We start from the raw sequence: 22,951 nt of genomic DNA, 5'->3' as shown, positions 1-22,951 counted from the left end.
TGAGGCTACTGCATTTGCTAGAGTTTATGGAGCAGTACACTGGAGGCCTGGACACAACATCTTTAAGTGCATCGTCACCACTCCCACATTATAGATCAGGACGGGCTGAGGAAGGAGACTGGGGCTGTGGAACTGTTAAGCAGCAACATTGGCTTCTAAGCCCATTTCTTGCTGATTTTTCCAGCCTGCCATTGTTTGTCCATGGTCACATATGTGAAGCTTAGTAAATGAAGCATCCACTCATTGCTTACTTACTACATGTGAGGCATTGTATTAGTCCAAGGGTACAAAGATTTAAAAAAGACATGACTTCTGCCTAAAGTTACTTAAAATCAAGTCCTTTGAAAAGGAATAACACTTCTAGGAATATCCAGGCTTCATGGTTTCCTAATTACTTCTCAATGTCTGATGAGTGGTTGAGGATGTGAGAACGAACTGTTTCCTTCTGATTCTGTGAGTAGACCTTTAAACACAATTTTGGACACGGTAGCAATTTCCACATGAAGAAACAGGTCATCATAAGTAATCTATCCTGAAAAGAAAAGGACTTTCCTAAATGAGAGCGGGAGGAAAAGCTGGGCTTGCCCCAGAAAGGTCATTGTTAATAACAGCAGAGAGGGCCAGACAGAAGGCTTGGCCGTACTAACTTGGAGGAGAAAGGCTTTCAGAAATGGTAACTTCCTTGATTGGCTTTTTGTCACATCTTTTCCTCAGCTCTGAGGATTAATCCCCTGAAGAGCAGACTGTCTTTCTCTTTTTCTGTCTTTTTAAAAAAAATTTTATCCCACTCAGTTATGTGGGATCTTAGTTCCTCAACCAGGGTTCAGACCTGCGCCCCCAACATTGGAAGTGTGGAGTCTTAGCACTGGACTGCTAGGGGAGTCCCCCAGACTTCCATTCTTAGGGGACAGTTAGCTGAGACCAGGACACATAGTCACTCCTTCCTGTGGCTGAAATGACAGTTTATCCTCTTGGCCGAAAAATAAAATAATAGTAATAACAATAATATTCCCAAATCCACTGGTTTCTCTTGAGAGCCCTTCTCGGTTTCCAGTCTGACCATTGACCAAGGAAAACTAAGCCAGGATGGAAGTTAGAGAATTCCCTGCCCTGGAGTTGAAAGGGCACTCCCCCACCCCTCTGCTACAAAGTCTGAGCCCCTGACTGCTCTCCCATCTTTCTAGGTGGGGACCTTGGATTCCCTTGTCGGCCTCTCTGATGAGTTGGCGAAGCTTGATGTCTTTGCTGAAAGGTAAAATATTTCTTATTTACTACATACAAGTGAGAATGTGCCAATGTTGTCAGAAGACACAGTGCTTTTGCTTTGGCTGGCCCTGGACGTCACAGGAAGAGCTGGGTGGGTCTTCATGAGGGTGCTGGAGACCTTGAGGAGATTTGCTTGCTCAGGCAGCATGTTTTTTTAGGGGGCTGCCATTCAAAGGACTATGGAATAAGGTGCTGAAACACTTAGAAAAATATGATGCAGCTTACCCCCGCCAAAAGCTTTTTGGGTTTTGTTTTTTTTTTTTTTGGTTTGGGTTGGTTTTTGTAGGAACATATGCACATGCACATCATTAAAAATTCAAATTACAAAGAAAAGCTGTCCAGTAAAATCTGCTTTCTTCTCACCTGTTTTCCAGTTTCCTGTCCTCTTGTTTTCCCTTTTTTAAGGCAATATTATTATAATTTTTAGGAAAGGCTTCCAGAGACAGTCTGTACCTGTACCCATAAATATGAGCATATTCTTAAAAATAATTTTATACAAATGATAGCATATATCCTGCACCTTGTTTCCCCGCCCTGAATCCCATTTCTTAGAGATAATTTCATGTCAGCCCATAATTATTAAAAAAAAAAAAAATGGCTGTATTACCTTGACTAAATGTAACCTAATTTATTTGAATTTTCCTATTGATGGACATTTAAGTTTTCTAGTGTTTTGCTATTGTAAACAACGCTGTAATGACCCTCCTTTTTTGTACTTCTTTGTGTGCATGTAGGAGTGGGATAATTATTTTAGAACCTTAAAATCATTTATTTTAAAAAATTATTACAAATCTGGTACATAATCATTGGGAAATATTTTAGATCATTATTGTTGTTAATTCACTAAGTGACATCCAACTCTTTTTGACCCCATGGACGGTAGCCCACCAGGCTTCTCTGTCCATGGGATTCACACATTTTACATGCTTTTCCCTTTGTATGTTGTACTTTGGATCTCACCATTAACTAGTCCGCTATAATGTTACACCAGATGGAGTTGCCATAATTTATCTTTCAGGTAGGTTTTAAATAATAATACTACCTTGTCTTCGTGTAGATGAAACTCTGTGGTTTAACAACCGTTTGCACTTGGTTCTAAGAACAATACGGATGAAATGGGTGACAGAAGAGTCTTCAGGGGCCAGGGCGTACACCTACCACTCTGCATGTCCAAGGGAGACCAGGTTTTGGCTGCTTGATCCTCTGTAGAGGGTTTCCTTTTTTTTTTTTTTAATTTTATTTATTTTGGCTTGTGCTGGGTCTTCACTGCTGCGTGGGCTTTTCTCTACTTGCAGCTTGTCGGGTCTATTTTCTAGTTGCAGTGCAAGACCTTTTCATTGCCGTGGCTTCTCTTGTTTCGGAGCACAGGTTCTTCAGTACTTGCAGCGGGTAGGCTCGGTACTCATGGCACGGGGGCTTAGTTGCTCCCAGGCATGTGGGATCTTGCCGACCCAGGGATCAAACCCATGCCTCCAACATTGGCAGGTGGATTCTTTACCATTTAGCCACCCACAGTTGCCTATGTTCAGGGACTGTGGACATGTGCTTTTATTACCTTCTCAGGGGAATGGTGATTTGGATGCTATGGCCTTTTCTGATTCATTTTAATGGAAATTGAGAACTAGGATTTCTAGTGATCATACTAGAGGTTTCTGATCTGTAGCTTGGTGCCATGGGCTAGAAATTACATTTTCTGTGTTCTACTTCCTGTTCAGCCACCCATCACCTAAGAATAAAAAGAAGCCCTTTGTTAGTAACATCTTGCTCTGCGTGGGATGTTGGACTAACCACAAAAAGGCAATCCTAATCATCAGGCAGTTTGTAGCTCACAGTTCTCGAGAAAGAAAACCTTCACCTTCCTCATCTGTAAAATGGGATAGTAGTGATCATCTCTGTGCTTTCAGGGAAGAGTGAAGGGGAGTCAAATCATGTTGAATCAAGAGTGATCAAATCCCGGGACGTGTTCTAAGAATCACTGACATCCAAGAAACAAGTGGGTTGGTCCCTTAATATCGGCTCCTTTCGACGGCTGCTCCACCCCATGGGGAGGTGGGTCTAACAAATACTGAGGCGCCTGGCCCCCTCTCCTGGGCTGGCGATGCCTTTTATTGGCAGCCCTGACAAACAGCAGGATGCTGTGCAGTGAAGGTACAGCAGCATTGGCCTAAGGAGAGTAAATTGTTAAAAAAGAGAAAAAGAAAGGAAAAGTGTGAAATGTTCCTAGGCCTGCTACAGAAATGACAGCTAGTCAACATTTTAATTTTTCTAGACCTTTGCTACCAGTTTTCTTCCTTAAAAAGGTGCATGTCCTTAAGTTCTTCCTTATTCACCAGAGCCCCTTCTACCTCTCATAAAATTCTGTGACCTTAGATTATTATCACTTCCACTTTCCTTTTTTGTTTGTTTTTTGGTTTGGTTTTTTTCAGTAAGCATTAGAGTTTTATCCTGTGCCTATTGGTTACACAAATGACTTGTGTTTAAGAAAATAATGAGCAAGGCAGATTAAGGCTGTAATTGTGAAACAGCATCTGAATGAATGAAAGAGTTTTTTCATTTAATATATAAACAGAGTGAGGTATGGCAGAATGAAAATCACTGTGCCTTGTTGTATTTTTTTCCTTGTGGGTACATATTCCCAAGAGCCTTCCTATCAGGAGAAGAAAAGTGGTGTGGACTGAATACCCTGAAATTCTTATTTCTAGCATTCATCCAGTCTAGAGGTCAGATAACTTTTGTTTGGGGATTAATGCTGGAGCTTGGGGTAAAATAATGGGAAACACTGATAAAATACAAAGATCAGCTTCAGTCAGAAGGACGCAAGTATTATTAGATAAATAAAGGCTAGCCGGGAATGTAACCCAGGCAGCATGAACCCGTCAGCACTGCTTCTGGTTAGGAGAGCAGAGTAGGATCAGGAGTTTTCAAGGTGTACTGTTTCCACATCCTTTTATTATTTATTTACCTGGGGCACTAGAGTGTTTTTCCGTGTAGCTGGAAGGCAGCTTTTGCTTGCTTACTGGAGCCTTCCTTTTATTTTTGATTGATTGCCCCGTACCGTCTTTGGTAATTTACCCTGTGTTTACATTTTGATTCACGAACATTTGAGAAACCAAATGATTTTCCCTTTGAAAGAGCCCTCCTTCCTCCCCTCCCCTTTTTTTTTCCTTTTCTGTTTGAGGTCTTCTCAGTATCTTAGCCTGTTTTGTGGTGCTGGTTAAGGTATTACATTTCACTGGCACTTGGGCTGTCAGAGGCACCTCATGAGTTTCTTTGGTGCTTTGGTAACTGTCACCTGCCCCTGAGAGCATTACCTGGTCTGCAGAGTCACTGGTGGATTTTCTTTAACCACATGGTTCTGTGAAGCTGACTGTGCGGGCTGGCTGATGAAAGATTCCATATCCAAGTGTGGATGTCTGTTTAGTGATGCAGGTCTTAGAGAGTCAGCTCTTCAAAGGGCATTCTAGAGACAAACATGGAGAAGACAATGGCACCCCACTCCAGTACTCTTGCCTGGAAAATCCCATGGACGGAGGAGCCTGGTAGGCTGCAGTCCATGGGGTCGCTGAGAGTTGGACACGACTCAGTGACTTCACTTTCACTTTTCACTTTCATGCATTGGAGAAGGAAATGGCAACCCACTCCAGTGTTCTTGCCTGGAGAATCCCAGGGACGGCAGAACCTGGTGGGCTGCCGTCTCTGGGGTCGCAGAGTCGGACATGACTGAAGCGACTTAGCAGCAGCAGCAGCAGAGACAAACAAAATATATTACCCAAACTTCTCTTCTCTGCCCCTGCAAGAATATCAGGTCAAGATTATCTGCATTGACGCAGCTTAGATTGGCTGGACAAATAACAGCTGAATGCCTGTTTATGCTTTCCTCAGGGCTCGGTCGTCCTACTGCATGTGAGCTGACTTCCTGCTCCCTGGAATGGCTAGCCTTCCCCACATTCTACTCTCCCTGTTATTGCCTGTTTCCCCCCTTTCAGCTCCCCCAGACTCATCTCCCAACCTCGGCCGCCACCTTCAGACTCTACTAGTATTGGGCTGGCCAAAAATTTCATTTGGGTTTTTCTGTAAGATGGTACAGAAAAACCCGAATGAGCTTCTTGGCCAACCCAGTACCAATGAGCACACCTGTCCCCTCCTTCATAACACCCTCCATGGCGCCCTTGTATATTTTCTTGTGGCATCATTGGAAGACTGTCTTCCCAGCTAGACTGTAAGCTCCTGAAAACCAGCTGAATGAATGAACAGAAGAAAGAATCCTGGAATATTAGAGCTGACAAGGTCTTTAGAGATCTAATCTAACTCTTTCATGTTCCAGATGAGGAAACATGCCCAGACAGAAGGTTCTGGAAAGAACTGGGTGGGCTGGGGGAGTAGAGGGGAATAGACCTTTGATCCAAATTCAACAACTCGCCCATTAATGGTCAGTCTGTTGATCTGTGTTTTGTTGTTTAGTCACTAAGTCATGTCCAACTCTTTGCGACCCCATGGACTGTAGCCTGCCAGGCTGCTCTGTCCATGGAATTTTTCAGGCAAGAATACTGGAGTGGGTTGCCATTTCCTTCTCCAGGGGATCTTCCCAATTCAGGATCAAACCTGTGTCTTCTACATTGGCAGGCAGATGCTTTACCACTGAGCCACCAGGGAAGTCCATAAAATATATTTTAAAAATCAATTTAGTTTCTTTTATTTTTTAAAATGTGGCTACTAGAAATTTTATATGGTACATCTGGTTCAGTTCTGTTTCTATTGCACAGCCCTGGCCTAGAGTTGTAGATGTGCTAAGTCGCTTCAGTCGTGTCCAGCTGTTTGCAACCGGATGGACTGTGGCCTACTAGGCTCCTCAGTCCGTGAGATTCTCCAGGCAAGAATACTGGAGTGGGTTGCCATGCCCTCCTTCAGGAAATCTTCCCAATCCAGGGATGGAACCCCCATCTCTTCGGTCTCCTGCACTGATAGGCAGGTTCTTTACCACTAGCACCACCTGGGAAGCTCAGACACCTGAGTCCCCTGGGGATCTTGGCAAAATGCAGAGTCCAACTCAGCATGGGCTGAGCCTAGGATTCTGCATTTTTTCCCAGCTCCCCAGTGATACTGGTGCTGCTGGAGACTACCCTGGGTGCAGCACATTTGAACAGGGGCTCTCAGAGTGCCGTGTGGGTCAGAATCATATGGAAGATTCTGGGCTTTCCTTCCAGAATTTCTGATTCAGTAGCTGTGATGCGGGACCTCAGAATCTGCATTTCTGCAAGTTCTCAGGTGATTCTGATGCTGCTGGTCTCGGTGCTGAGACTGAGAACTGTTGCTTTAAATGGTGACGGGATGATCCGTTTCTGGAAAGTTTAAAATACGTCACTCTGAGGTATTGGGGCTTACTGCACTTTTAGGAGTAGTTCTGTTCCTCCAAATTTCCATGATTTTCAAGTTTCCTCTTTGGGAGAAGTGTATCAATTTTGGTAAATTTTCATCTTCCTCAAAAATAATCCACATTGTTGACTTTTCCAAGTTATTTGCATAGAATCAGCTACTTTTGTGTTTTGTGATAGTCTCTGCTAATTTCTCTCTCTCTCTCTTTTTTTTTTTTTTTGGTGTTTTCTTTGATAAGGCCATCATCCAACAGTTTACCTATCTCACTCTTTATGAGAAGCAGCTTTTTTTCCTCAATTTTTAAAAATCAATCTTACACTCTTACGATTTCTAATTTTCACATTTCTGCATTTATCTTCCTTCCTCTTGTTTTGTTTGGGTTTGTTTTCTTGCTCTTTTCTGCAAACATAACTGGTTTATGTGCTGCGTTCATTTATGTTCTTTTTGTTTCATTCTGTGATGTTTAAGGTAATGGATTTTTCTCGGCATATTACATAATTGTTGGCATGTGGAATTTTCATTATCAATTTTTTTCTATGTGTTATGCAATATTATAAAATTTCTAGACTGTTGAGTTTTTTTGTTGCTGTTTCTGTTTTTGTTTTGTACTTTTGTTGCTTTGTTGTTAGAGAATAAAAAAATGAGATAAGTGCTACTTCTATCTTTGGAAATTTGAAGTTTTCTTTGCTGCTTTTTCTACGTGTTATATGGGTGCCTATATGGATGCCTTATACGGATGTTGTCTCTAGTTTTCCTTGTATAGAGTTGATATATATCTGTTGGTGCAACAGTATCAATGATTTCCATAACCGCTGTTTATGTTTCTAATCTTGGTGCACTTTGCTACTCTTATTGCTGAATCACAAAGGTCTGTGATGGTTATGACTCCCTGTGATGTTCTCTGGTGCTTCTGTTATATTGTTCTGGTCTTGAGTCCCCAGAGAAGTGTCTGGGGATGCTTCTGGTTGTCACTTCCCTGTTTTGCTAGGCTCCATGCTTTGAGTAATATTGCATAGGAACCTGGAATGTTAGGTCCACGAATCAAGGCAAATTAGAAGTGGTCAAACAGGAGATGGCAAGAGTGAACATCGACATTCTAGGAATTAGTGAACTAAGATGGACTGGAATGGGTGAATTTAACTCAGATGACCATTATATATACTACTGTGGGCAGGAATCCCTTAGAAGAAATGGAGTATCCATCATAGTCAACAAAAGAGTCCGAAATGCAATACTTGAATGCAATCTCAAAAACGACAGAATGATCTCTGTTCGTTTCCAAGGCAAACCATTCAATATTATGGTAATCCAAGTCTATGCCCCAACCAGTAATGCTGAAGAAGCTGAAATTGAACAGTTCTATGAAGACCTACAAGACCTTCTATAACTAACACCCCCAAAAGATGTCCTTTTCATTATAGGGGACTGGAATGCAAAAGTAGGAAGTCAAAGTCTGTTGCCTGGAGTAACAGGCAAATTTGGCCTTGGAGTACAGAATGAAGCAGGGCAAAGGCTAATAGAGTTCTGCCAAGAGAACGCACTGGTCGTAGCAAACACCCTCTTCCAACAACACAAGAGAAGACTCTACACATGGACGTCACCAGATGGTTGACACCGAAATCAGACTGATTATATTCTTTGTAGCCAAAGATGAAGAAGCGCTATACAGTCAGCAAAAACAAGACCGGGAGCTGACTGTAGCTCGGATAATGAACTGCTTATTGCCAAATTCAGACTGAAATTGAAGAAAGTGGAGAAAACCACTAGACCATTCAGGTATGACCTAAATCAAATCCCTTATGACTATACAGTGGAAGTGAGAAATAGATTTAAGGGACTAGATCTGATAGACAGAGTGCCTGATGAACTATGGACAGAGGTGTGTGACATTGTACAGGAGACAGGAATCAAGACCATCCCCAAGAAAAAGAAATGCAAAAAAGCAAAATGGCTGTCTGGGGAGGCCTTACATATAGCTGTGAAAAGAAGGGAAGCAAAAAGCAAAGGAGAAAAGGAAAGATATACCCATTTGAGTGTAGAGTTCCAAAGAATAGCAAGGAGAGATAAGAAAGCTTTCCTCAGCGATCAATGCAAAGAGATAGAGGAAAACAACAGAATGGGAAAGACTAGAGATCTCTTCAAGAAAATTAGAGATACCAAGAGAACATTTCATGCAAAGATGGGCTCAATAAAGGACAGAAATGGTATGGACCTAACAGAAGCAGAAGATATTAAGACGAGGTGACAAGAATACACAGAAGAACTGTACAAAAAAGATCTTCACAACCCAGAGCCAGACATCCTGGAATGTGAAGTCAAGTGGGCCTTAGGAAGCATCACTATGAACAAAGCTGGTGGAGGTGATGGAATTCCAGTTGGGCTATTTCAAATCCTGAAAGATGACGCTGTGAAAGTGCTGCCCTCAATATGCCAGCAAATTTGGAAAACTCAGCAGTGGCCACAGGACTGGAAAAGGTCAGTTTTCATTCCAATCCCAAAGAAAGGCAATGCCAAAGAATGCTCAAACTACCTCATAATTGCACTCATCTCACATGCTAGTAAAGTAATGCTCAGAATTCTCCAAGCCAGGCTTCAGCAATACATGAACCGTGAACTTCCAGATGTTCAAGCTGGTTTTAGAAAAGGCAGAGGAACCAGAGATCAAATTGCCAACATCCGCTGGATCATCGAAAAAGCAGGAGAGTTCGAGAAAAACATCTATTTCTGCTTTATTGACTATGCCAAAGCCTTTGACTGTGTGGATCACAATAAACTGTGGAAAATTCTGAAAGAGATGGGGATAGCAGGCCACCCAACCTGCCTCTTGAGAAACCTATATGCAGGTCAGGAAACAACAGTTAGAACTGGACATGGAACAACAGACTGGTTCCAAATCAGTAAAGGAGTACGTCAAGGCTGTATATTGTCACCCTGCTTATTTAACTTATATGCAGAGTACATCATGAGAAACGCTGGGCTGGAAGAAGCACAAGCTGGAATCAAGATTGCCGGGAGAAATCTTAATAACCTCAGATATGCAGATGACACCACCCTTATGGCAGAAAGTGAAGAGGAACTAAAGAGCCTCTTGATGAAAGTGTAAGAAGAGAGTGAAAAAGTTGTCTTAAAGCTCAACATTCAGAAAACTAAGATCATGGCATCTGGTCCCATCACTTCATGGCAAATAGATGGGGAAACAGTGGAAACAGTGTCAGACTTTATTTTTTTGGGCTCCAAAAGCACTGCAGATGGTGATTGCAGCCGTGAAATTAAGAGATGCTTACTCCTTGGCAGGAAAGTTATGACCAACCTAGACAGCATATTAAAAAGCAGAGACATTACTTTGCCAACAAAGGTCCGTCTAGTCAAGGCTGTGGTGTTTCCAGTGGTCATGTATGGATGAGAGAGTTGGACTATAAAGAAACCTGAGCGCCGAAGAATTGATGCTTTTGAACTGTGGTTTTGAAGAAGACTCTTGAGAGTCCCTTGGACTGCAAGGAGATCCAACCAGTCCATCCTAAAGGAGATCAGTCCTGGGTGTTCATTGGAAGGACTGATGTTGAAGCTGAAACTCCAATCCTTTGGCCACCTCATGTGAAGAGCTGACTCATTTGAAAAGACCCTGATGCTGGGAAAGATTGACGTCAGGAGAAGAAGCAGATGACAGAGGATGAGATGGTTGGATGGCATCCCCGACTTGTTAGACATGGGTTTGGGTAGACTCTGGGAGTTGGTGATGGACAGGGAGGCCATGGGTCACAGGGGTCGCAGAGAGTCAGCCACGACTGAGCGACTGAGCTGAACTGAATGCTCTGGTTGCCTGTTGTATGCCATATGCCAGGCACTGTGTTAGGTGCCTTCCATTTCCCTGGTGGCTCAGTGGTAAAGGATCTGCCTGCCAATGAAGGAGATGCAGGTTCCCTCGCTGGGTTGAGGAGATGCCTTGAAGAAGAAAATGAAAAAAAAAAAAAAAAGAAGAAAATGACAACCCACTCCAGTGTTCCTGCTAGGAGAATCCCTTGGACAGAGGAGCCTGGTGGGCAACAGTCCATGGGGTCGTGAGAGTCGGACTCGACTTAGCAACTAAACCACCACCACCATTTCTGTGTTCCCTCATGGATCCTCACCATGTTCTAGATGAGAACCCTGATGTTCTCAGAGTTCAGCCACTTAGCTGATGAGCATCAGGCCTTCACCTGGTCAGTCTGCTTCTCTCTCTTCTGGGCAGATGGCGGTTAACTTCTTGCCTTCCTGCCCTGGCTCTCCCTCCTCCTTCAGGCCCTGCTGGGACAGTCGCTGCTTTGACAGCCCCCCAGCCAGCTCCCAGCAGCTCTCACCAAGCCAGAAGTCACCTGAAGGGAAGGAGGGTTGTTGATTTCTGTGTAGGAGGCGAGCGCCAGCCTCAAGCAACGCTGTGAAACTCACAGGGTGACTCTCTGGAGGGGAAATATAGCATCAGGCCCTTTCATTTTAGACCCGGGCCAGCTCCTGGGAGCCATGACGCAACGGTTCTCCAGACCTCAGCCCGGCCCTGTCCACATCACACTCTTCACGAGACTTGTTTTCAGGGGCTTCAGGGGCAGCTTTAAATGGTTCTTTTTTGGGCACTGGCTTCATGTCATTCTTGATGGACAGCTTATATATGTCCTTTCTCCTCTTTTGTGGTCTCTCTCACCTCAGTCAAAGGCTCCTGGGGTCCAGGCACCTGTATTCAAGCAAACAGTCTGGGCATCTCGTTTCTGACCATCCCCTTGAGACCCCAGTGAGGACTGAGCCCTATGGCCTACGCCTCCCAAACCTGTCCTGTATCCATCCACTGCTCTGCCTTCCTCCAGTTCACCTTCAACGCCTTCTGTGTTTTTGCAACAACCCCTTGATGTGTCTCCTGCCCGCTTTTCATCACTGCCCACACAGCAGCCCCAGTTATCTTTTTTAAAAAACAATATGTGACTTTTTTTTTTTTTTTGCTGGAAGACCCCTCGTGGTTTTCCAGTGCCCACAGTAGAAAACACATACACTTGACTGGCTCCCAGACCCCTAACTATCGGATCCTGGGTGTCCCCTTCAAGGTTCACTGGCCCAATCACCTCCCATGATGCTGGCTCCATCTGGTCTTGCACAACCCGTTCCCCCAGCCTACAAGGCCCCCACCTGCCACTCCACACTGAAGACGGTGCGGGGGGGGGGACCCTGACCTCATCCCATCTCAGTTAGAATGTCACCTCCTCCAGAGGCCGAGTCCCTCTAGGTCCTTTATTTTAATTCTCTGCCTTCCACGTGTGCATGCATGCTGTCACTTCCGTCGTGCCTGACTCTGTGCGACCCCATGGACTGTAGCCCACTAGGCTCCTCTGTCTGTGGGATTCTGCAGGCAAGAATACTGGAGTGGGTTGCTGTTTCCTTCTCCAGGGGATCTTCCCGATCTGGGGGTCGAACTTCCTGATCTGGGGATCGAACTTCCTGCATTGGTAAACAGGTTCTTTGCCATAAGCGCCACCTGGAAAGCACCACTATTTAATACTCTCCTTGTTTGTGTGTCTAATGGAATATCTGCCCTAAGGAAACAGGGGTGGTATTTCTGTGTGTATCTCCTAGAGCGGAGCCTGGCACAGAGCCGGTGCTGAGTCAATATTTACTGGGTACACGTCCATCTCACGGTAGTGGGCCATCTCTTCTAGCACCTGTTCTATCCGCTGGGGAACCTGAAAAATTTATGGGTCCTGGGGCACCACCTCCAGGGATGCTGATTAGGTTCATTTAGGGTAGGACCTAGGAATCTGCATTTTAAGGAAGTACTCATTGTAATCCTGAGTCAGGTGGGCTTCTGACTTTGAGGACCTGTGTTATCAATAGCATTTATATGGCTATTAGCCCATTGGATCCTGACATACTTCTAGGAAGTATTAAGGCCAGGGATTCTAAATTTATATTTAAAAGATAAAATATCTTTTAATATAAATATAGATATTTATATTTAAAACAACCTTTATAACAAGGTTGTTTTTGTTTTCTGAACAGGTAATACATTCACATGTATCAAAGGCAAAACAATATAAAAGGTTTTACATGAGAAGTCTCCCTTAAACCCTGCCCATCCAAGCCCTCCCCAGCCCCTGCTTAGGAAGCCGCTTGTATGAATTGCTTGGATACATTTCTGATGCTTCTTTATGCAAGTAGAGGCAAATTCCAGCATATATTTTTATTTTTTCCCTTTTCAAATACAATGGAGAAGGAAATGGCAACCCACTCCAGTATTCTTGCCTGGAGAATCCCATGGACAGAGGAGCCTGATGGGCCTGTGGGATCCATGGGGTCGCACAGAGTCAGACATGACTGAGTGACTAACACACTTTCAAATACAAAGTCATAATCCACATGTTTAGCATCTTGGTTCTTTTTCACTTAACAGTATATCCTGGGAGAGATTTCTCCATCAGTGTATAGAGAACCTTCTTGGTTTTAAACTACCATGCATTCCACGTGGGGGAGGTTTATTAGTCAGCCCTAGAGGTGGACACTTGGCTTATTCACTTTTATGGAGAAGGGGGCCTGTTACCAACAGTGCCGCAGGGTATAATCTTGCTCCTGCATCATTCCTTTGCACATACAATTATGCATGTGTATCTCCAGGATGAATTCTTGGAAGTAAATTGCTGGGTCCTGGGTCAGATGGCTCCGTAATTTTAATGGACGTTATCAGATTTCTCTGACCATTTTGAATTTCCATTAGCAGTGGAATTAAGAGTCCCCCATTTTCCTACAATCTTTCTAATGAAGTGTGCTGTCAAATTTTGGGATCGTTACGAACCTGGTAGGTAAGAAATGCTGCCTCAATGTAGTGTGGGCTTTTTTTTTTTTTTAAGTGGCTTTATTTAGACATAAATGATGTGCAATAAATGGCAGGTTTTTAAGCTGTACAGTTTGAATGAAGAGTTTTGACGTATATACACCAGTGAAGCCATCACCACAGTCAAGGTAATGAACATATCTGTTACCCTAAGAAGCTCTTTGCATCTCCTCCTTCAACACTAATCTGCTTTCTACCACCGTAAGAGTGCACACATATTTTAGACCTTGTGGAATAATATGGTGAGTATTCTTTTTTTGGTTTGGTTTTTCCACTCTGCTTCATTATTTGAGATTTTTCTGTGCTGCAGTATGTATATTAATGTTTCCTTTTTTTTTTTTTTTTACTCCTGAGTAGTATTCCATTTCATAGGTAAACCATAGTTTATTTATTTACCCATTGGAAGATTTCCAGTTTTGGACTGTTTAAGTTGTGAATACCCATGTATTATGTGCTATTTTTGTATTGACAAATTTTCATTTCTTTTGGGTAAATACTTACCCCTTGAGGCAGCTAGGATCTTGCTACCCAGACTGTGACCCTTAAACCTTTGCATCGTTTCCTGACCCTGGGGGATGGGTATGGTTTGGAGGAGGGCCAGATCAGATCCTGGAGTCCCAGGCCGTGGCCCCTTTGCTTGGACTAAGCTTGAAATAACAGCTGCATTGAATACTATTTTGTATAAATAAGGAATACTGATTTTCATTTTAATTTTTTTTTACCATGCCACAGCTTGCAGAATCTTAGTTCCCCAACCAGGGATCGAACCCTTTCCCCCTTATGTGGAAGTATGGAGGCAGTCCTCATCACTGGACCAGGGAATTCTCAAGAATACTGATTTTTTTTTTTTTTAAAGAAATGCTCATTCTTTGCAAAGGTCACATTCCGGGAGATGAGGTGAAGGAGTAAAGAGGCCATCTGGATCCTAGGTGGGACATGAGTGAAGCAGGAAAGACAGGGAGCCCTGTGGCTCTGAGGAGCGCTGGACTGATGTCCTACTTCATATCCTCAGGCACTTGTCCAGCTGGGCAGCCAGGATCTGCTGGTCATCTGTGTGTTTTCTCGGAGCCCCTGTATTTTGCAGCAGCTGACGATAGCGGGAGTAATAAACTTTCAGAGATCTCTTTGCTTAGTGGCGACCAGAGCACTTTTGCATGGTGATCATGTATATGGAGGAGGGAGGTTCCTGGTGTCAACCCCATGAGGACAGCAGCTGTGGTCTGTTTGTTCACTACTGTTTCCCGTAACAGTGCCTGGTGCTTAGCGGGCGCAGTATGTTTTTTTGCTGAGTGCAGAAAGCAACCAGTTTTGGGTGGGGGTGTTTGCCAATGCTGACTGTACTTGTTAGGGGTGCCTTGCCTTGAGGAAGGGGCACTTGGGCTGTTAGAAAGAGTTAGTAGCATCCAAGTGGCTCCAGAAGGCTGGCCTGGGAAGGGCAAGGGAGAGGAGGAGGGTGGAGAAAAAGGAGGCCAGACAGGGCGGGGTGTTCTTGTAAACTCTGCTAAGGAGTATGAACGTCAATATTTGAACTTCTTGGGAAATCACTGGTAGAGTTTAAGCAATACAATGGCATGCAAAGATGTGTATTTTTAGAGATCCCCCTGGCTGCCGTAGGAGGGATGGACACCTGGAGGCTGGGTTGGGAGAGGCAAAGAAAGCCCAGAGTTGGGTGCTGGAGGAAATCTGGACAAAGACAGCATGACCTGCCTAGGACAGTGACCCAGAGCCGGGCCTGGGCTGATTTCTGGTAGCTAAAATATAGTGGTGATGGGAAAGAAGAGGGTGGAGCCAAGGAACTCTGGGGAAGGTGACAATATCCAGCATAAGGGGCCAAACCAGTCCTTGACATTCTCCAGGCTGGGTCTCTACCCTGGAAGCCAAGAACAAGGCTGAGACTTTTTTTTTTTTAAATTGAGGTATAATTCACACACTGTTACATTCACTCCCTTAAGGTATGAAATTCATTCATCTCTAGTGTGTTTACAAGGTAGTCCAGCCATTGCATGCATGCTCAGTCTCTTCAGTCATGTCCCACTCTGCAACCCCATGGACTGTAGCCCACCAGGCTCCTCTGTCCATGGGAATTCTCCAGACAAGCATACCGGAGTGGGTTGCCATGCCCTCCTCCAGGGGCCCTTCCTGACCCAGGGATTGAACCATGTGTCTCCTGCATTACAGGTGCATTCTTTACCCACTGAGTCACCTGAGAAGCCCAGTCCAGCCATTGCCACCATCACATTCCAGAATGTTGTCTCAAAGAAAACCCAGTACCCATTGCAGTCCCCTCCCAGGGAGGATCAAGCTGTCCTAGAGGCCTTGTTTCTGTCCTGGTCAGTTCCCATGGAGCTGTGCAATCTTAGGCAAGTCCCTACCTCACCTTGGTCCCTAAAGGCCCTTCCAGCTGTGACTCCATGCAGTGATTCTGGGTGGGCAGATTATGTTATGGTCATACTCCCATGACTCTAATGTTAAGGATTTTTAATGGGGGAGGAGGGCTTGTTTCATTTTATTTTTTATGGTAATCAAGCACAGATGATTCTACTATAATTACCACCTTAATTAGCATCTTGGCATAAATCTCTGTCTTCATTTTTGGTTACCTCCTAAAGTTGCACTTCCAAAAGTGGAATTACTGATTCAGGGGATGGAGACATATTTAAAGTTGTTTGTATATATTGCTAAATTGTTTTCCAGAGAGGTTGCAAGAACAGGTCATTTCATCAGACCCTTGTCAATTGAGTGCCTTTAGAAACCATTGTTCATTTCCCTGGCAAAATGAAAATGATGTGCGATTGTTTGAGTATGGATTTATTCCATCACCAGCTTGAGTAAGCACACTTACAGGCAGTTCTGAGTCTTCTATCCTCCCATTTGTGATCTGCCCTTCTGCTGTCACCCTGGTGTCTTCTGGGAGGGCTGTGGGTTGCACCATTCTGGTGACACTCTTCACTTGTGAGTCCTGGGATCCCTGCGGTTGGGCACGATGACTGGGCTGCTTGATGGGTGACTTTCTAAAATGGTTTGAATTTATTTGTTTTTGCCTGCACTGGTCTTCACTGCTGCCTGGGCTTCTGTCGAGTTGCTGAGAGTGGGGGCTGTTTGTTGCAGCGTGGGCTTCTTATTGCAGTGGCTTCTCTTGTGGAGCACAAGCTCTGGAGTGCTTGGGCTCAGCTGTTGTGACTCCGGGCTCTAGGACACAGGTTCAGTAGTTGTGGCGCTCCGGCTTAGATGCTCCACAACATGTGGGATCTTCCCAGACCAGAGATCGAACTTGAGTCTCCTTCGTCTCTTGCGTGGGCTGGCAGATTGTTTAGCACTGAGCCACTAGGGAAGCCCTTAGTGGGGTTGACTTGTAGCAAACTCTCCAGAACTTAGACATCGTCAGGCCCCTCTGCCTATGGATGTCAGGCGAGTGTATTCTCCTTCTCCTCGGTTCTGTCTTGTCTCAACAAAAACTTGAAGCCATGAACGTTAGAGCCCACAGCGTGTCATAGCTCTCGGACAGACCCTGTTATAGCTCTCAGGTCTCAAACAGACTGTGTTATAGCTCTTAGACAGATCAGTGTTACAGGTCTGTGTTACAGCTCAATTTTATTTAGAAAATAGCAGGAAAATCCATCCTTGAGGCACGAGGGCATGCCGACCCAAAGACGCTCGAAGAGAAGAGAGGGGGTCCCTGGCCCTTTGGCTCCTCTTTTTATATGTTTTTTCCTCCCACCCTGGGCCTGCCCTATGTAAATTGGGCTAGCCAGGAGTGCTGTTTGTTCTACCTGAGGTCCTCACTCCTGTCTTCAGACCTTCTTTTGATCTATTTTCCAGGCTTTTTACTTCCTTGTCTTTTAGCCACGGCCATTCTGGACTCCTGTTTCCTATTCTAACTACCTAACAGTCTCTTGCGTTGGCCGGCAGATTCTTTAGCACTGAGCCACTAGGGAAGCCCTTGGTGGGTTGACTTGTAGCACTCTCCAGAACTTAGACATCATCAGCTAAGTATTAGCAGAACTGCCCAGTTACTCCTATAAGACCTCAGAGCATTTTAGCACCAATTCAGAACAAGGAGCCTTCCCCCTCCATGTTCCACTAGAAGGCAAATTTTCTCTGAGGGTAGGTTGGCTTTTTGAAGAGGACCAATAATTTCTTGATGGCTCAGCTGGTAAAGAATCTGCCTGTAATGCAGGAGACCTGGGTTCGATCCCTGGGTCAGGAAAAGCTTCTGGAGAAGGGAATGGCTACCCATTCCAGTATTACTGCCTGGAGAATTCCATGAACAGAGGAGCCTGGTGGGCTACAGTCCATGGGGTCGCAGAGTCCAACACAACTGGGTGACTAACACACACACTCACACACACACACAAAGAATGTCTATGCTGTGATGTGGGAGAATCAAGGTGCCCAAAGCTAGAGCAGGTTCTGGTTTGAGTGATGGGGGAGGGGATGGGTGACTCTGCTGAATGGAATTGCTCTAAAGATGGGAATATCCATCCATTATTGAAACTCAGAGTTTCTGTCAAGCAAGGATAGGATCCACAGTAAGCCGTAAATGGGGCCAGAGTCCCCAGAGCAGGGACCTCCCAGAGGCCTCACGGGGGATCTTTTGTTTCTAAAAACAAAGTCACTGAATTGCTCTGCTCACATTTTCCTGATGACTTTGCTGCGGGGCATGTCCCCTGACTGAGGAGGAAGTGGAGAGACAAAGGAGGGGGTGAGGTGCCCTGGGAGGGGGGCCCTGAGTCAGCAGCGGGGGGGCCCGCTTGAGTGGGAGCTTCTAGGCCTCTCTCTCCAGGGCCTCAGTCTGGCTGCAGGCAGTAGCTCTGTGTATGGGGAGGTTTGGGGTATGGGTCTTCCACAGAGGGTCCCGACAGCCCCTGGTGTGCTGACAGCAGCTGGTGTGGAGGAGGGAGGCTTGCTTTAGAGGCAGGGTGCAGGGTTGGTACGGCCACCAGTGAAGGGACCAGGGTGGGGAGGCTGGAAGCAGGCAGGGGGCGGGGCAGTTTTTAGCCTCCCTGAGCCTGTTTGCTCAGCTCCTGGGGCTTCCCCTCCTTTGTCCTGTGGAGCCAGGTGAATCTTACATGTGTCCTCTGAGTGGGCTTTAGTTTGGGACTTCAACCCATGTGGCTGGGACGCAAACCCAGCCAAAACCCACGGTACCTGGGTTTTCAGGACCTAATCAAGCTCTGATCCTTGATGTCTCATTGCAGAAAAAATTCAGTGAGAGATAAAGTGATAGGTACGAAGTGGATTTAATTCAGATTTGGAGAGAAGCACACTCCACAGACAGAGTGTGGGCTATCGCAGAGGGCGAGTCAGTTCAGTCACTCAGTCACATCCATCTCTTTGTGACCCCACGGACTGAAGCCTGTCAGGCTTCCCTGTCCATCACCAACTCCCAGAACTTGCTTAAACTCATGTCGATCGAGTTGGTGATGCCATCCAACCATCTCATCCTCTGTCATCCACTTCTCCTCAACCTTCAATCTTTCCCAGCATCAGGGTCTTTTCAAATGAGTCAGTTCTTCACATCAGGTGGCCAAAGTATTGGAGTTTAGCTTCAGCATCAGTCCTTCCAATGAATATTCAGGACTGATCTCCTTTAGAATGGACTGGTTGGATCTCTTTGCAGTCCAAGGGACTCTCAAGTGTCTTCTCCAACACCACAGTTCAAAAGCATCAATTCTTTGGTGCTAGCTTTCTTTATAGTCCAACTCTCACATCCATACATGATTACTGGAAAAACCTTGATTGAGGATCAAGGTCTAATTACAGTCAGCTTGTCTGCCATCTTGGACCCATTTGGTTCTAATCGGTTTATGTTGTCCCCTTGGGCTAGGTCATTCTTTCAGAAAGTTGTGCCCTGTCCCCCTCCCTCCTGTTACATGAGGACTCAGGACAGCTCGCTAGATGGAGCCACTGTTTTCCTCTGTGTCAGAGGCTATGGAAATGGCCTCTGCCCTCCCTGTTACCCGTTGGCCCTCTCCTCCCAGGCTTGGGGTCATTTCTGAAAACTAGACCAACCCTAGCCTGCACTGCCCGAATTATCCAGAAAACCCTGGAGTCGGGTGGATACCCTCTTTCGTGTCCCTGTAGACCTGTGCTCCTTACCTCGAAACCTGATAGCCACGCTGTCCCTACAAGGGAACTGGGTATAGGAGACCCAGTCCCTCCTTCAGAACAGGGGCGAGGCAGGTAGGTACAGATGGCCCAGCTGAGTGCCTGGATGGAAGCGTGGCCCACGGGGATGCTCTGCTATGCACGGTCTGTACTGGAGACGCCATTTAGGAAGCATCTCATCTGGGCTTGAGCCCCGGGGAGGGGGAGTGGGCTCAGGTGCATGGGGATCAGCGGCCTCCTCCACTTCTGTCTAGTGAGGCCAGCCTTCTCCCAACCACAGCCCCATGCCTGGAAGAGCCCTGGGACCCTGCATGCTGGTCAGTCAGATGAGTTCCAGGTTGCAGGAGGGTTAGTTGGTGGACACAGAAACCTCAGAACACCTGCCTGGCAGTGCTCCCAGCTCTTGAGCCACCATCCACCTGAAGGGGCAGCGGGAACTCTGGGTGCCCTTGGAGCCCAGAAATCAGCAATGCTAGGGGTGCCCCAGAGTGTTTGCAGAAAGGGAGGACAGGACGTGTCCGTCATACACCTGGACACAGGCAACTCCGTCTCTCCCGACTCTTATCCCTGCTGTTCCAGGTGTCCGGATTCTGCCTGCTCAGCTCCTGAAGACCCCCTCCCTTCTCTGTTCCCTCCCTGCCCTGCCTCACACCTGGAGGGAGAGGGGCTTGCAACAACACAACGCAGGGAGGTTGCAACAGGGGTGCCCACCCTCTTTGTCTGCACCTCTGGGATCAGAAGCAGCTATCAGAGCACAAATTCTTCGCTATTTGGAGGACAGTGTCCTTTGCCCACCCTGGCTCCCACAAACTGTGTGCAAATTGCTCCAGGAACACACAGATGCCTGCCTGTGGCTGCGGGTTCTGAGGGCTTGCTGCCACTGTGCTAAGAGCTGAAAGTGACCAAGATTAACTGCAGTTTTATGGTCCCCCTGGAAGTTGCTGGCCTTCAGTAGATTCCAGAGTTCCGAAATGGCTACATCAGACAGACTCGGCGAGTGTCCTTGTTGTCTAGGTGGGGAGACAGTTTCCTGGTGCTTGCGACACCTCTGTATGCCTAGAATTCTCTCCTATTTACAACCATATTAATCATTTTTTAAATAGTTCAGTGGCATTAAGTACATTCACATCGTTGTACAACTGTCATCACCACTTCAGAAGTCTTGCAAAACCGAAACTCTGTTAATCCATTATATATAACTCCTTATTCCCTCCTCCTCCAAGCTCCTGGAAACCATCATTTTACTTACTGCTTCTATGAATTTGATGCTGGCTACCTCATATAAACGGAATCATACCGTGTTTATCTTTTTATTTCACCTAGCATAATGACTTCAAGGTTCAGCCTTACTGTACCATGTGGCACACTTTCCTTTCTTTTAAAGCCTGAATAATATTCCACTATTGGGCTTCCCTGGTGGCTCAGCAGTAAAGAATTCACCTGCTATGCAGGAGATGCAGGGTCTATCCCTGGGTGGGGAAGATCCCCTGGATTAGGAAACGATTACCCACTCCAGTATCCTTGCCTGGGAAATCCCATGGACAGAGGAGCCTGGTGGGCTACAGTCCATGGGGTTTCAAAGAGTCAGACATGACTTAGTGACTAAACCACGACAGCGATATTCCATTATATGAGTAATACTACATTTTATTTATCTATGCATCCATTGATGAGCACTTGGATTGGTTTTTTTTGGCAATTGTAAATAATGCTGCTATGTTTATTTATTTTCATTTATTTTTCTTTTGTTTTCTACTTACCAAAGTAATATACATCTTAATCACTTCAAGCATGACATTACAGAAATACATTTAAAGGGAAAGTCCCTGTTATTGTACACCTGAAAAAGAAAAGAAATAAAGAAAGTTTAGTTGCTCAGTCATGTCTGACTGTTTGCGACCCCATGGACTGTAGCCTGCCAGTCTCCTCCGTCCATGGGATTTTCCAGGCAAGAGTACTGGAGTGGGTTGCCATTTCCTTCTCCAGAGGATCTTCCCCACCTAGGGATCGAACCTGGGTCTTCCACATTGTAGGCAGGACACTTTACCGTCTTGAAGGGAACCAGTATTAACAGTTTCATATTACCAGAATCGTGTCAGGATTCTCATTTAGGTATATACTGACATATAATTTTTAAAAGTGGAATTAGGTACTGTACATGCTTAAATATTGTTTAATGTTTTATTCTGAGCTAATTTCCAATTTCCAGAAAAATTGCAAGACTATTCAAAGAATTTCTCTTTACCACATTTACTTTATCTTCTCTCACTTGTTTTTTCTGAAGTCTCCTGGCAGATATAATGTCCCTTTACTTCTAAATACTTTATATTTTCTAAAAACAAGGACTGCCACTAACATTGTCCCTTAATACAATGATCAAAATCAGGAATACAGTATTATTGTAATTTACTGATTTAGTTGGATATCACCAATTAGCCAATAGTGTCCTTAATAACAAAAGAAAATCTCATATTTTTCTTAGATAGTGGTAAACATTAAGTTGTCTCCCTGTTTTTCACAATTAATTGTCATGTCTTATTCGCCTTGTTTAAACTAGAATGGTTATTCAGGCTCTGACTTTTACGTTGAGTTGCTTTGACAAGTACAAGTTGGTTATTTTGTAAAATGCTTCTTAATTTAAACTCGTCTGATGTTTCCTCATGATGAGATACAGATTATGCACTTTTTTCAGGAATACCCCAGAAGTGAAGTTGTGTTCTTCTCAGTACATCATATCAAGAGACACATGCTATTCATCTTCCCATTACTGGTGACTTGAACAGATAGTATCTGTTGTAAATTTTCTTTCTTTTCTTTTTTTTAAGGTTGAAGTTTAATTTAAAATACTATGTTCATTTCAGGTGTACAGAAAAGTGGTTTGGATTACTTTCCATTATATGTTATTACAAGGTATTTAATGTAGTTCCCTGTGCTATATATTAGGTCCTTGTCATTTATAATTTTATATATAGAGGGGTGTATATCTTAGTCCCAAACTCCTAATTTATCCCTCCCCAACTCCCTCCTCCCTTGTGGTAAGCATAGGTTTGTTTTCTATGTCTGTGAGTTGGTTTCTGTTTTGTGAAGAAGTTCATTTGTATCACTTTTTAAAACAGTTTCCACATATAAGTGATATTATATCATATTTGTCTTTCTCTGTCTTCACTTAATACGATAATCTCTAGGTCCATCCGTGTTGCTGCAAACGGCGTTATTCCATTCTTTTTCGTGGCTGAGTAATATTCCAGCAGATATATATGGACCACACCTTTATGTATTCATCTTTTGGTGGACATTTAGGTTGCTTCCATGTCTTGGCTATTGAATAGTGCAAACACTGGGGTGAGTGTCTATGTT

The 22,951-nt window shown here is 44.8% G+C and overlaps 1 protein-coding gene across 7 annotated transcripts in view; it reads left to right on the top strand.

The window, feature by feature from the left end:
- Positions 1-22,951, top strand: part of ATP6V1C2 (ATPase H+ transporting V1 subunit C2) — a 60,882-nt gene that overhangs the window by 3,712 nt on the left and 34,219 nt on the right. For all 7 annotated transcript variants that reach the window (XM_027556080.1, XM_027556079.1, XM_027556078.1 and 4 more), the window contains exon 3: positions 1,185-1,252. In XM_027556080.1, coding sequence (XP_027411881.1) covers positions 1,185-1,252 — 68 coding nt within the window. The remainder of the gene's footprint in view (positions 1-1,184; positions 1,253-22,951) is intronic.

This window comes from Bos indicus x Bos taurus, chromosome 11 (genome assembly GCF_003369695.1).
Source record: "Bos indicus x Bos taurus breed Angus x Brahman F1 hybrid chromosome 11, Bos_hybrid_MaternalHap_v2.0, whole genome shotgun sequence".
NCBI classification, from domain to species: domain Eukaryota; kingdom Metazoa; phylum Chordata; class Mammalia; order Artiodactyla; family Bovidae; genus Bos; species Bos indicus x Bos taurus.
This window is presented reverse-complemented; position numbering and strand designations above follow the sequence as displayed.